Source organism: Hermetia illucens, chromosome 5, assembly GCF_905115235.1.
Source record: "Hermetia illucens chromosome 5, iHerIll2.2.curated.20191125, whole genome shotgun sequence".
Taxonomy (NCBI): Eukaryota; Metazoa; Arthropoda; class Insecta; order Diptera; family Stratiomyidae; genus Hermetia; species Hermetia illucens.
In genome coordinates, this window is record NC_051853.1 from 11916185 (window position 1) to 11931060 (window position 14876).

Below are 14876 nucleotides of genomic sequence, written 5' to 3' on the forward strand. Positions count from 1 at the left end.
CTAGACTGCTCCATCCCTGGTAGGCCCGCCCAATATAGTTCCCTCAACCGTTTCTCTTCGTTTCTTAAATTCATAGCCATGAAACCGTTTCCGATTCCACAGAAGGGTTCTGGCCCGTGTAAAGGCATCCCTGCTCCCTTCTTGGCTAGTTCATCCGCTGCCTCTTTGCCTTCCAACCCAGCATGGCCTGGAACCCAAAGTATCCACACCTTGTTGGACGAGCCGAGTGTATTCAGTCTCTCAAGGCATTCCCATACCAGTTTAGAGTTCACCTGGTTGGACCTAAGTGCCTTGATCGCTGCTTGGCTATCGGTGAGAATAGCTATGTTCTGCCCCCGGAGTTCCTTTGCAGATTAAAGGAGGCACATTTGTCTATGGCGTAAATTTCCGCCTGGAATATGCTAGTGTACCTGCCCATTGGCTCAAAATACATTTTCCTTGGCCCAATGACACCGGCACCCGCTCCCTGTGAGGTGTGAGGATCCGTGAGTGTACCAAGTAATCAGTTGTTGGTTTAAGCCGTATGTCGCAGCCACGCTCTTCCAGTTTGCCTTGTTACTCCAACGTGTTTCAAATTTCTTATCAAAGTGAAACCTCGTTGTCATGTTGTCCCTCGGTATCAGTAATTCGGGATACCGCCTAGAAAGGATATCGATCTTCCTTCGATTTAGGCAGCTCCCCGCCTCACTCATACTACCGGCCATCCTGAATATTGATCTCCTTGCCTGCATCTGTATGTGCAGATGGAGAGGGGTTAATCCCAGAAGGACCTCCAGGGATGCCGTTGGGCATGTCCTCATTGCCCCACTGATACACACGGAAGCCAGCTTTTGGAGCTTATGTAATTCTCTGGCTTGTGTGCTGAGTTGGGTTCTTTCTGCCCAGATTACCGCTCCATAGGTGATCATAGGTCTTACTTTTGCAGTATATATCCAAAGTAGTATCTTCGGGCTGCAACCCCATTTTTTCCTGCTATGGATCTGCAAGTCATCAGAGCCCTCGTGGCTTTCCGACAAGTGTGTCCGACATGTGTCTTCCAGAGTAATTTTTGGTCTAGCGTGATTCCCAAATATTTGACCTCTGTTTCTCGTTTCACCTCCATATCACGTAATGTTATGGCTTTCAGGTGACCCAGCTTACGCCTCCTAGTGAATGGTACTATGGTGGTTTTGGTTGGGTTGATCTGCAGTCCCACATTCATTGGTTGAAAAGTTCCCACTGCCCATCTTAGCCTAGCTTCTGAGCATACCTCTTCTGCTAGTTTCCAGTTCTCTTTCCTTCCCCTTTTATTCGTTGTTGGGGTGTCAGGCAGATTATTGTCGCCTGCCGCCGAGGGGTAGGACCCCGGGAAATGAGTTCTGAGAAACAGGTGTACCCTGTCCTCCTCATTCTCGGTGAATGCCCCATCTTCCTTTTTCAAGCAGACAGAGGATATTCCCCCATCTTTGGCTACAGCCTTGTACAGCCTGGTTGCTTCTGTGATCTGTTCAATCCCTTCACAGAATTCCCTAAAGCTGTTCCGTTTCGCTTCCCTGATGGCGTTGCTATATGCAGTCAGTGCATTTTTATACCTCCGCCAGTCCTCGGTTCATTTTGCCCGGTTAAAGAGTTTTCGTACCTCCGTTCTCATTCTGGCTAAGTTCCTGTTCCCCCATGGTACATCCCTTGATAACTTGACTGTCTTGGCCGGACAACTGGCCTCATATGCGTCAATGACGATTGTGTTGAGGTCTTCCACCACCATTTCTAATTCCAATTCGCTCCTGATGTCACCGCCCCCTTGAAGGTGGACAATGTTGTTGCTCAGGTGCATTGTGTAGGATTCCCAATCCGCTCTCTTGGGATTCCTTATTATTCTTTTTATTTCGGAGTTACCCTCAATGTCGAATCTGATTATCCTGTGATCAGGTATTGAGGGTTTACCCAACACCCTCCAATTCCTGACCATCCCGTTCATTAGGGTATTTCCTAGAGTTATATCTAGTACCTCTTGTCTGGTGCTGGTCACAAATGTTGGAGTGTTCCTTACGTTGTATATTTCTAACTTATTACTAAGAATAAATTCGAGAAGGTACTCACCTCTACGATTAGTGTCGCTGTTTCCCCACACTTCGTGGTGGGCGTTCGCGTCGCAGCCGAGAAGAAGTGGTAACGCCCTCTCCTCGCAATACTTCGTCAGCTTTGCGACTTGTTCCGCTGGAGCTCGACTCTCGTCTCCTGGGAAGTATCCCGATGCTACAACTACCTCTCGAGTGCTCCTCCCGGCTTCTAATGAGACTTGGATAGCCACAAGGTCCCCGGTTAAGAACTCTGAAAGACATGTGTATTTTAAATTACGTTTGAGAATTATGCAAGCTCTTGGTTTTTCACAAGAGGAGTCCCAAATTACCTGCATGTCGCCTCCTTGCAGACCGCGAATCTGCCCCCGGTACACCCAGGGCTCCAGAGCCAGCACTATTCCAATGTTCTCCTTGGAATTTGCCCTTGCAATCACTGCAGATGCAGCTCTTGCATGGTGGAGGTTTATCTGGGCTATCCTAGTGCTGGCCATTGGCTCCGTTATTGTTTGGAGCTCTTCTCCACAGTCGGAGTGTCACCCTCCTCCTCCGACATGGCGCTTTCCTGCGCGTCGCTGTCCACCCTGAGCCCTAGGAGTCCTAGGTCTAGGTCGTACAGCTTCTGCTCTTCACTGGGCAGCAGGTCTATTTCCCTGGTTGATTCAGTTCTTTTCGCCTCTATGGCTTCCGCGACTTCTTCAGGGACCTCGGTAAGTTTTTCACCAGATGCCTCCTCCGAGGTCTCTTTCCTTGGCTTTTCCTTGTGCACATGCACGGGTATGTTGCCAAATCGGTAGTTGATATGACAACTCCGAAGTTTAATTGCCTCTAGGGATCGGTCATCTACCCCGATCATGAGGAGTTTAGCCTTTCCCTCCACCTTGCTTCTGAAGACTCTCCATAGTCGAGTATGGAGATCTTCATTCTGAGCAATTAGGAGTCTCATAAGGTCTTCTGTTACTATTACCGCGGCCTTTGGGAGAAAAACTGTCACCATGTGGGCTCCTGGTATATCATCTCCAGCACATGTTGACAGTTCCACCCCTTCCCAGCCTGACAATCTAGGAATTATGGTTCTAACCCATTCTGCGGTACCTTCCGTCGCGCAGTACACCAGTATAAGGCCTGGTCGAAAGCGTATCCCGGTGAACACCAGTTTCGACGTCCAACCCTTGATCATCTGCTTGACGACAAGTTCCTTAATGATTTCCTGTTCCTCCCGAGTGAGTATTTGCTCGGGAAACCTTTTTGGCAGTATGGCCAGTCGAATGCCCTTGACCGCACTAGCATAGCTAATGCCGGGCTTCCTGGGTCCTGCCTTCACTCCTGACCTGCCCGGGTTTTCTCCTCCCGTGGGTTCAGGTCTGGGTTTTTTTGGGAGCATTCCCTTCATGCGGGCTGATCTCTGCTGCTCCCCGCTTTTTCGGCTCCGGTAGAGATGGCTTAGGTCTGTCCTGAGCCTTCTTAAGGGCCTCTTCTTGTTTCAGGCCGTCCTTCAGATAGCGCAGGTACCATTTAACCCCGGCGCCACTGAGACCTGTCTCCTTCCTGACGTCTGTTACATTTATCTCAGACGTGCTTTTGCTGGTCCCTCCTCTTTGAGCAGTGGTGTTCGTTGGCTGTAGTCCACGCAGTATACCAATGCTCACCTTGGATCCACTGCTTGGCATCCTAACTTCTCCCTTCTTGGGTGTAGTCACCTGACTTTCAGTAATTCGGAGACGTGCCTCCGCCTGATTAGCCAGTTTTGGTGCGGTACGGGGCCCCGCTTTTTTGGTTTTCGTTTTCTTTTCTTGTTTTGTACTCATTTGATTCCCACGAGTATGGGGGTTAACAGGTCCGCCGTGCCATAGCCCCCCGTAGCACGATAAGATCTAACTTACTCACTGAGGCGATCAGGTATCAGTGAAGCGCTTATGATGGCGAGTTCGAATCAGAGATGGAAATTGCCATCATAAGCGAACCGTCACGGTGGCATATGGGTCAAAGATTCGACTGGTGGAGCGGCGATATGGGCTTGCGGTCGACAGGCCATACAATGTACTGCAAGTCAGGCAGGCAGTGGCTTCGTGTGGGCGAAAATAAGTGGTGTATATGTATACAGCTGCTACGCCCCGCCAAGTTTGACACTGTCTGAATTCGAGCAAATGCTTGATAATCTTGTTCGCGACGCGAGGGGACGTAATCCAAAGGTGATTGCTGGTGATTTCAATGCTTGGGCCCTAGAGTGGGGTAGTAGGGAATCAAATGCTAGGGGGCGCAGTTTATTAGAAGCTTTTGCGCAGATGGACATAGTTTTGGCCAACGAAGGTGCTGTAAACACCTTCCAGAAAGGGGGGTCAGGCTCGGTTGTAGACCTGACCTTTGTCAGCCCTTCGCTGGCGCGTGGTATGTCCTGGTGCGTCAGTGAACGCTACACCCACAGCGATCACCAGGCACTCTTCTTTGAGACATGTGTGGAGCCACAGGCCAAAGAGCTATCATGCCCGAAACCGAGAAAGATTTCAGGCTGGTCTGCAAAATCTTTGGATGAGGAGACCTTCATAGAGGTGTGGTTAGATCAGCCTGATAAAGCAGGCACCTCTACGGAAAGAGCGGTCCATCTGGCTCAATGCATTGCCAAAGCATGTGACGCGTCCATGCCTAGAAGGTGTTCATTCCCCAGTAGAAGACCAAACTACTTGTGGAATGATGAACTGACCGGCCTTCGATCAGCCTGCCACCGAGCCAGAAGAGTGGCTCAGAGGGCGGTAGGTAGAGTCGAACAGGGACAAAAAGAGCTCGCCTATAAGGCAGCCCGCAGAAACCTCAAGCTCGCCATCCAGCGAAGCAAGAGGGAGTGCTTTAAGGAGCTCTGCTCAGAAGCGAACATAAACCCGTGGGGGAATGCCTACAGAATCATAATGGGACGATTCAGAGGCCGTTCATCTCCGCAGATCACGTGCCCCACCCACTTGCTAAAAATCCTCCAGGGGTTATTCCCCCAGCAAGAGGAGAGCACCGACATATTCCAACCACCTATGAATGCAGCAGCAATTCCGCCAGTCACCAGAGACGAGCTGTTGGATATCTGCGGTAGAATAGGAGACAATAAAGCGCCAGGCCTGGACAGAGTACCGAATAAGGCCCTTAAGCTTGCCGTGAAATCCAGACCGGACATGTTTGCTGAGTTGTTCGAAGCGTGCATGTCCGGGGGGATATTTCCAGTGGCATGGAAGCGGCAGAAGTTGGTACTTCTGCCTAAACCAGGTAAACCTCCAGGTGATCCATCCTCATATCGACCCATATGTCTCCTGGACACGGTGGGGAAAATGTTAGAGCGGGTAATCTATAATAGATTACTCCCGGTTGTTGAGAGCCAAGGCGGCCTTTCCGATCGGCAGTATGGGTTCCGTAAAGCCAGATCAACCATTGATGCCATCAAATTGGTAACTGGCTTGGCCGAAGATGCAAATCACGGAAAGGGTAGTACCAGAAAATATTGCGTGGTAGTAACCCTGGATGTGAAAAATGCATTCAATTCGGCCAATTGGAATCTAATACGGAAATCTTTAGCGAAGGTTGGTATTCCCGCCTATCTCGCTGCTATCGTCGATAGTTATTTAACTGAAAGGAGGCTCTGGTATGACACCGATGGCGGACCCCAGGAGTACGTTATTTCCGCGAGTGTCCCGCAGGGCTCCGTATTGGGCCCGCTGCTGTGGAACATCATGTACAACGATGTATTTAATCTTCCCCTTCCGGGGGAGGCCACAGTGGTGGGTTACGCTGACGACATAGCGCTGGTTGTTGTCGCAAAGCATCTCGAAGATGCTGAGTTATACTCAAGTGAGGCAATCGGTGCTGCTAAAAGTTGGCTAAAGAGCTCTGGTCTGACACTTGCGGAGGAAAAAACGGAAGCGGTCCTCATCACTAAGCGCCGGAAGAGAAATTACGCCTGTATTAGAATCGGGAATCATACCATCACTTCCAAGCCGACCATCAAATACTTGGGAGTGGTGATAGACAGGAAGCTTAGCTATAAGCAACATGTGCGGTATGTTTGCGACAAATCATCCACTGCAAGTATGGCCCTGACAAGGATGATACCGAACATTGGAGGGCCACGGCATACCTCTAGGTTGCTTATAGCCAGGGTGGTGACCTCGATCATGCTCTATGCAACCCCAGTTTGGAGGGAGGCGTTGTGGATGTCAGGGAACGCTACCAAACTGAGTTCAGTCTACAGGAGGACAGCCCTGAGGGTATGCTCTGCCTTCAGGACTGTGTCAGATGATGCAGCATTCGTCATCTCTGGAATGATGCCGATTGACATCTTGGCAGATGAGATGGCGAACATATACAATGCAAAGCCAACCTCTTCCTCATCGCGGACGAAGAAGACTGAAAAGGGGATATCCATAAATAGATGGCAAGAGTGGTGGGAACGCTCGGGAAAGGGCCGGTGGACGCACAGGCTCATTCCTGCCATCAAGGAGTGGTTAGAGAGACGACACGGTGAGATTAATTATGATATAATCTCACCCAGTTTCTCACGGGGCACGGAGGATATCTCCAATACCTTCACAGGTTTAAATTGGAGACCTCACCCGATTGTCCAAATTGCAATGGAGTCCCAGAGGACCCAGAGCATGTATTCTTCCACTGTCCGAGATTTGTGGAAGAAAGGAGGAATCTAGAGGAGACTCTAGGGGAGGTGCTGGTACCAGAAAATCTGGTGCCGAAAATGCTAGCACATCAAGAGAATTGGGATGCGGTAAACTCCATGATAGCATCTATCCAAAATAAACTGCGAAAAGCAAAGGAGAGGAGAAAAACGCGGTCACGTCCGCCGCGTATAGAAGAAAGGTGACAAAGCTAGAGTGAGCTGACTCCGCCCCGTGATGTAATACCTTATGGTGGTTCCGCGGGGCAGGGAGGGAGTCGGGGGTGGTTTTAGTGGGTAAAAATCCCATACGCTGGTGTGTCCAGACCAGTGCCTTTTTGAAGATTTCCACCTCCTCAACAAAAAAAAAAAACAAAAAAGGCATCAGTCTATCCTGCAGTGCACTGCTTGACCCCTTGTGGACGATACCCACCACACTTTTTCTTGTGGAAGGTGGGATGGGGTTCGTCAGCAGCTCTATTTAAACACAGGGGATCTCTCTCCAGACAACATTGTGGAAGAGATGCTGAGGACTGCTGACAGGTGGAACCGTGTTGCCCATTACGTTCGGGCCCTTCTCGTTGCTAAGAAGATAGAACTCGACCGGTGGAGGAGCCGGATGGCAGGGGGCTCCTTGAACTGACAGTTCCCTTCCTCCTCTCCCCTCCCGTTGGTGAAAGGAATTCGCTGATTTGAAGGCTCCGCAAGGCGGGAGAGTTCGGGGGTATAATAAGGTAGATAAGGTCATATGGATGATCTTTTTTCGATAAGCTCCATTAGAAAATTACAGATTTCCTTCACAATTTTATTCTGAAATTACATCCTTTCCGCGGATGTCATTTTTATAGTAATTTTAGATAGTTTGGAAACTGTTGAAAAAACGAAAAAGCCTAATTGAGTTGGTAATTATTTCAAGTAGTTCAGTTTCATATGCGATTCATCACGCTATTAGCGTGATATAGCTATTCTAATCGTGCCTTCCCCCAATTATAAAATAATTGCCCTTATTTTGTGTATTAGAATGCACAAAAACTAATCCAATGTTTCAAAACTTCTTGTTATTCACATCGGGGTTTGCTTCACATTAAGAACGACAAGTGGACATGGCCAAAGCTATAAGAGACGCAGTTTTTAAGGGGCTCCTTTTGTTTTTTATAGCCGCTTATATCTGTCAGGCAAAGGTTTGATATGTTTTTCCGATTTAACCGACATTCAAGTTCTTAAGTACTCAATAATTACCATTTCTGAAATTTAATTTTTTGACAGCGTTTGTATACTTTTGACGTATACAGGGTATCCTGTGACCAAGCCAATCCTAAATTGGTGGTCAACTTTTCATGCTCATCCCGAAGCTTAAATCGAACCCTGAAGGCTCATACTGTTCAGATTGCCCTTGCTCCGAACATGACCTTCAACGACATCTATGTAAGTCCAACACCGTGAAATTCCAAGGACCTAATATTCCTTTTTTTTGAAAAATAGTTTCTCATAAAATACAATCAAAGAATTAACAACGCTTATCGACGGTCGATAGCTGAATATGAGGAGAATTTATGCAAATACCTAAATGGGACCGCCAAGGCTCCTTTAACCAAGATCCTTTGGCCATATCTGAGAGTAAGCAGTAATATGCCAGAGCGATGCCCCTTTTCAGTGGGTCTTACAAAATAAACTGTTGACAACCCAGAATTCTAATATTTCCATCCCTTTCAGGGTCTTATCAATGTAACCGACCTCGTGTTCGGCGATGAATACCTTCCACCCTTTCTCCCGGAAGGGCAGGCAAAGCTGGATGTTCACATCCGCAATGGGAAAGAACGTGTGCCAATTTTGAACATTAGATATTTTATTGAAGTGAAACCCAGAGGTGCTGCTATGTTGAATCTTTAAATTATTTGGTTGATATTAATAATTTTTGAATTGCACCGGTTTTATTGGAATATTCCATTTCTGTTTCTCTGTTTTTCTGTAATATTCACAATTACCCGCACTTGCAATAAATGAAAGAACTGGAACTTGCAAAGTAAAAATTGTGTTTATGATGTGCCGCTTAACATCCTGTGAGACTTTTCCCAGCAAAAGGATGGTTTGGCACAGTGCGTCAACCGCACATACGTGCCATCGGCCGTGGTTACCTAAAAAGCGCTTCAACTCCCCCACGACTTCCCGAGACGTCCGCACTCCTCCTCTACTGTTCTGTGGCAATTGCCCTTGGAGCGACCTACTCTTCGGTCTTCTGGGAGAGTAGATTCCACTCCATGGTGTAACTCGCAATGTAATTAACACCCCTCCTTAATGTGTGACCTCTACACTGCCACATCCGCTTTCCGATCACAGTGCGTACCCGTCCCAGACCTGTGCGCCAACCAGGTTCTTCGTTTGAGACAGTGTCAGCCCAGTGTACTCCGATGATACAATGCAAGCAGGTGCTCACAAAAACTTGGACCTTTTGAGTGCTATTCCCATTTAGCAACACAGAAAGAACAAAAAACTGCATTTTCAGATTTTAGAAAAGGCAGAGAAAGCGGATTTAGCGCTGTTAATGCGTCAGGCTGCATCCGGTTCGGTGCCATCGACAGCAGAAATTCCGCTTCTCAGATATAAAAATTGATCGAAGCCTTCGATGCTCTGCCCACTAATGTAGATGCGATGATCCGTCCAACTGAGGACCTTGGCTTTGTTAATGTTTATTTTCTGTCCAATTCTACTTCACTTTCCTTCCAAATCCTCCGTGATTTTACCTCGATGTGGCCCGTGACATTTTTCGCCATTGTATATGTAAGAGATCCGGAGGGAAAACCAGCCGGCTCTTTGTCAATCAAGCTTTCGAGATGTTCTTCAATGCGCTTCAGGGTTGTTTTAGCATTATCTTTGCGGCGGCAGGGAGCATGCAGATACTCCTCCAATTGCCACACTTAAAACCGGTCCCATTCTTTGGAATCTTAACGATCATTCCCTTCTTCCTTTCTCTGGGGAAGGTCTTGGATTCCCAAGATTTCTGTACGATTGGAAGCAGCAGACCTACAGTAACTGCAGGTGCAGTGATGAATAACTCTGCGGGGAGACCTTCAACCCTGAGTGCGTTGATGGCCGAAATGATTTCTCTTCTGCTTGAAGGAACTGTCCGTATCCGCATGCTACGACGTTTAGCAACCTCATCCATGATAAGCGGTACTTCATCGGATGTGTTACGGTCCAAAACCGTGGCTAAGTGTTCTCTCAACTTCTTCAGTCGCCGGTCATCGTGGATGAAAAGTCAACCGTTAACATCTTTCACAGGACCATCGAAAGATTTGCAACCAAAAGCATGCTCTTTCATGACACCGTGTGCACTTCTGAAATCATTGTGTTGAGCGCGATTTTCGGCTCTTCCTACCGGCCCAATAGCAATTTCTCTCTTGTCGTGGTCTACACTACGCTGAACTTTTCGGGATTTTGCTCGGTATTGGAGTTCAGGCGCATCACACCGTCAATAGAACCTTCAACACCTTGTGCTCACCAATCCGGTTCCATCTTGTGGCATCACCTCGAGACGTAGTCGTCGACCTGGATACTACCGAGAAAAAAACATTTTTGACGACCACCCAACGCTCATCAATATTCTCAGGCGGGTTACTCAGTTTACCGTCTAGCGACAGTTGAATCATACAATGTTGAACTTAGGCGTCGCTGCTCCCAAACCTTGCGATAAGTAGTGGACGCAACACGCAAGCGAACATTAAATTTAATCCATTTTAATCCATTTATTCATAGCAGTAGGCGCTGCTCTTCACCAATGTGTGAATCAAAGCTGGCAACCGTTGGGTTTCTTCTCAAAACAGTTGACTCCGGCTCAACGAAATTACAGTGCCTATGATCGCGAATTACTAACCGCGCATCTCAGTATTAAGTACTTCCGATATTCCCTTGAAGGCCGGCCGTTCACCTTGTTCGCGGACTAGCCTTTGACTTTTGCCCTACGGCAAAAGCCCGACAAAACGTCCCCACGCCAACTTCGGTACTTAGCTTCCATCAGCCAATTCACATCGGACGTTCAACATGTGTCCGGTAAAGATAACTTACTCGCTGACGCTTTGTCCCGGATCACCGAGATCAACATCGCAGTCGATTTTTCGGCAATCGCTGTGGCCCAGAAGGATGACCCAGTTCGCAGTGTTTTTTTGTTGGGTGCTATGCCCCGAATGAAGGGTCCGTGGACCAAAAAGCGTGGGAGTAAGTTGCTCCCCATCTGGTCCGGTGCAGCATCATGTGAATGTGTCCTTAGGATTCACCATGTCCTAAATAATGACCCAGTTCTTCAGAGCTTGCAATCGGACTCTAAATATTGGCTCACAGAGCTCCCCATCTTTGGTTTACATTCTTCTATCTACTGCGAGATCTCTGAAAAAGGACCTAGGCCGAATATTTCGGCCACTTTTCGTAAAGAAGTGTTTCGCTCGGTGCACGATCTTGCGCACCTTGGCATTCGCACAACGGATTGTTAGTCTCCAGCAAGTATTTCTCGCCTTCCATGAACAATGACGAGAAATTCTTGGGCCAGAGGGTGCATCGCATGCCAAAGGTGTAAGTTGCTGAACATGCTAGGAAGGAAGTAGGTGTAATCACTTCACTACGATAAGTCGCTCCCACACTATACACTTTGACATTAGAGGCCCTTTGGGTGACTCGCACGGCTAGAAGTATTGTATTTACAGGCATTTTGCAGGTCTGAAGAACATAACAGCACAGCCCTCTGTCCAGAGCGAATTCCGCACTTTGGTATTCCGACCGTCATTATCACAGAGCGGAAAAAGCCATTTGAATCTACTCTCTTCTCGGAGCTCGAAAAGCTCCTCGGATCCAAACGTCAGCGAGCAACTGCATACCATTCGCAGTCTAATGGCACGCTTGAACGTTGGGATCGAATGCTGAAGTCTTGCCTTTCATTTTGCTTGGCCTCCGTACAGCCGTCCACGAGTTTGCTAAGCTGGTGTATGCGAAGAACCTTCGATTCCCTGGCGATCTGGTCCTCGTCAAAAGAGCCAGCCTTGAAAAGACCGGGTTGTTGGGTCTACTACAAAAGGTCGTGCCAAATTAAAGTCACCACCGTCGTCTCGTCAGACGCAGCCGGCGGTCCAGACACCTAGGGAACTTGAAGTTTGCACCCACGTTCTGGTGAGGACTTACGCTCTCCGGAAGCCGCTACAACCACAATACAAGGGCCCTAGAAGATGCTCGTGCGTGGGGAGCACTTGTCCAATCTGGATGTCGGAGGCAAATTTAAGAGGATCTCCTTGGACAGACTGAATCCTTCCCTCCAGAAAGCAGACGATACTGCGCACGGGCTCGACGTTTGTCCGGGTTCTCACGCCGAAACCCCTAGGTTTCAGCTGGGATGGAGTGCTAAGGCGAAGCGATACCAGGGGCTCGGAGAGAGAGCGCAACCTGCCACAAGGTCGGTTAGAGCAATCGTGTAAAGTAGAAGGCTGTAGGCTGATATGTTGCTGCTACAGCTAGAATCACTTGTGTATTCTGGTGTAGTTACAGCTGTCAGATTGCACGATCTGAAAATTCACCTTTACGTTATTGGCTTGAGTACCCGAAAAGTTAACTCATGGAAAATTCGTCTGGAACGTCGGCGTGACTCACTAAGGCAGGACATTCCTAAACTGATTCAAATCAACTCTGACAATGCCAGAAGACAGTTGAAAAATAGAGTTCAGAGGGTTTAACGGAACTGTACCATCCTCAGTGAGACACCCGTAATGGAAATTCTGGACACACTAAAACAGAAACTTTCTATCGGCTATAATTCCTGACGTGTCCAGAATGCAACGTAAGCGAGGAATTAGCGGAACGTTTTCGGTTCACTCAACGAATCCAAACAGAGCGATCAGCCAATGCAGTTTTCAGTAAAGGAAGCAAAAGAATATTAACGTGAATTTTGGAGGTTGCCTGACAGCATCCAGAGTGGGTCGTCGACGAAGGTACCCGCTATGCCACTATCCGAGGCATGAATCTTGCGGACTTCACCGAAGAAGACGTTGGCCGGGCCATAAACCGCTCGAAGAACTGGAGGGACCGTATCTGGATCGGGTGCCGAATTTCCGGTACAGGCGTTGATCTGAAACTAGTAAAATTTTTGGTGAAAGTGATGAAAGGGTGGCGTATCATCCTGCCAGAGCCCATTTGCATCTGCAGATGGAAAGGCATTTTTCAATGGGACCCATTGAGCCTGAACCCACTTGGAAGGCTACTGAATGTTGCTAGAAGGCATGGTTTTGCAATTAAATATGTCCTACGTATTACAGCTGACACACTTGACGTAATTATCTATAATAGATGGCATGTTGCATGATGGAACTGTATTGATGACAATCTTAGGAGTTTTCTGTGGCGAATGTAGACATGTTCAGTGGTGATATTCGGATGAAATTTGGTCTAGACAAAAAAAAATAAAGGACATGCTGACAAATGGAGTCTGCCTGCTGCTCTATATTTAAAGATCTCACACAACAAAAGCTATGAAGCAACTCCTGGATACTTTTGGATAGGGTATTCTGAGCCACTCCCCCAACTTGGCCCTCTTAGATTACTGTCTGTTAACTTTTTTAAGGATATACTCGTACATGGGTGGAAAACGATTTTCATAGATGGAGGTTAAGGGGGGAGGGTTGGAGAAGTAGACGAACGATCTGATAGGAGGCTTTCTCGAGAAGGTGTCAAAAAATTGATGACTCACAACTGGCAATTTTTGTGATCAGATCGAACGTTTCAAATCTAAAATTTATCACTGTTATAAAGCTTATCAAACCACTTCGCAGTGGTTGATTTTCCTGGTGCAAAGTTCGAATAATGTTTATCAAGCCAAGCTTTGGCTGGAATAGTATTTTTTCCGCAAAAAAGAACAATGCTTTATTAACAGACGAATTTCTTCCTTATCCATTTTCTTCAAACTAACGAAAGTTGCTTCACTTAAAATGCTCTATCCCACAAACTAACAGTCGGGAAGCTATCAAATTTGCACCCGTATCCTTTCAAGCTTAGGGTTAACTAAAAGCTATATCAATTCAATACTAGTAGCGCCAGCTGTGTGTTAGCCTACGAAATTTAAAGCCGACCAGGTATGCTTCTGAGTCGTGACTGACTACAAGTGCTAATGAACGACGCCTCGCGTTGGTGGAAACAAAGATGTTGAGTTCAACCGGTCGCATAATATGCCATGGTCACATCCAAAATGAGGACCTCCGCCATTAATATGGGGTTGCACCGATCGTAGAAAAATTACGATTCGATGATATGGTCACATAATTCGCGATAGGGAGAACTCACTTTCTAAGATTGGTCTCACCTCCGAAGTGGATGGGAAACGACCAAAAGGTTGTCCGTAGTTTCAACAGGGGCTTATACGTTAGATGGTGAATTGAGAGCTTCGCCAATTCATCCGAATCAGGCGTATGACCAGAGCAAGGTAGCACATTCGACCGAGCGGAGCTGATCCCGCTTCTAAAGGACAAGGAGTGAAGAAAAAGAAGGTTACGAATCTGCGAGGGTTCCAGATCACCAGCATCCCCGAGCCTAAAAAGCATAACTTAGGTTTACTTGCTTGGGCAAAGTACGCTTTCACCTGGAAATTCTGTGTCGAGTCGGTCTACTCTAGCATTACGGCTTGCTAGTAGAAATGAGGAACGGATACCGAAAATTGAGTGCTGTCAGCAATATCGGGATTTCGTCAGTCGGAAACGTTTCATATTACTAAATTTCCGAATGTAGAATCCCGTAGTCGAGAAATCCCGACGATTCAATCGTATGTCGCAAAATTAGAGTTCGAGTATATGATGGAGAAAAGTTTCTGTCGACCCTTGAAAAGTCCTTCGCGGAGACAGACATTACCAAGACGACTGTGGTTACTCCAATTGATTTGTTCGTGTTCACATTATATACACAAGCCTCCATTATTTTCGGCACATCCTCGAATGCATCGATTTCGTGGTGAAAATCGAAAAGACTTCCCACGCTTGCAGCAGACAGCTGTCGTTCATCTCGTAATTTACAAAGAGGATTAAGCACGTCTTCGGCAAGTCGAGCGTCACGTATTGAGTCAATATCCAACCTCCAACTCCTAGCTGATGAGCAGATCAAGGATATGGAGCTACAAAACGTCCTCTCTTCTGGTTCAACTGCTTAACAATGCT

At 47.4% G+C, this 14876-nt stretch overlaps 1 protein-coding gene across 1 annotated transcript; it reads left to right on the forward strand.

The window, feature by feature from the left end:
* Window positions 1-7771: 7771 nt before the first annotated feature.
* Window positions 7772-8681, forward strand: LOC119658499. Its single transcript, XM_038065962.1, has 4 exons — window positions 7772-7883; window positions 7969-8127; window positions 8185-8355; window positions 8416-8681. The coding sequence occupies exons 1-4, from the start codon at window positions 7806-7808 to the stop codon at window positions 8590-8592; spliced, it is 585 nt and encodes a 194-aa protein (XP_037921890.1). The 5' UTR covers window positions 7772-7805; the 3' UTR covers window positions 8593-8681.
* The last annotated feature ends 6195 nt before the right edge of the window (window positions 8682-14876 follow it).

Excerpts from the sequence above, each read along its gene's own strand:
- LOC119658499 (XM_038065962.1), top strand. The coding sequence starts at position 7,806 with ATGGCCAAAGCTATAAGAGACGCAGTTTTTAAGGGGCTCCTTTTGTTT. Across the intron at positions 7,884-7,968 it reads CTTATATCTGTCAGGCAAAG|CGTTTGTATACTTTTGACGT; the intron begins GTTTGATATGTT and ends ATTTTTTGACAG. Across the intron at positions 8,356-8,415 it reads CAGAGCGATGCCCCTTTTCA|GGTCTTATCAATGTAACCGA; the intron begins GTGGGTCTTACA and ends CATCCCTTTCAG.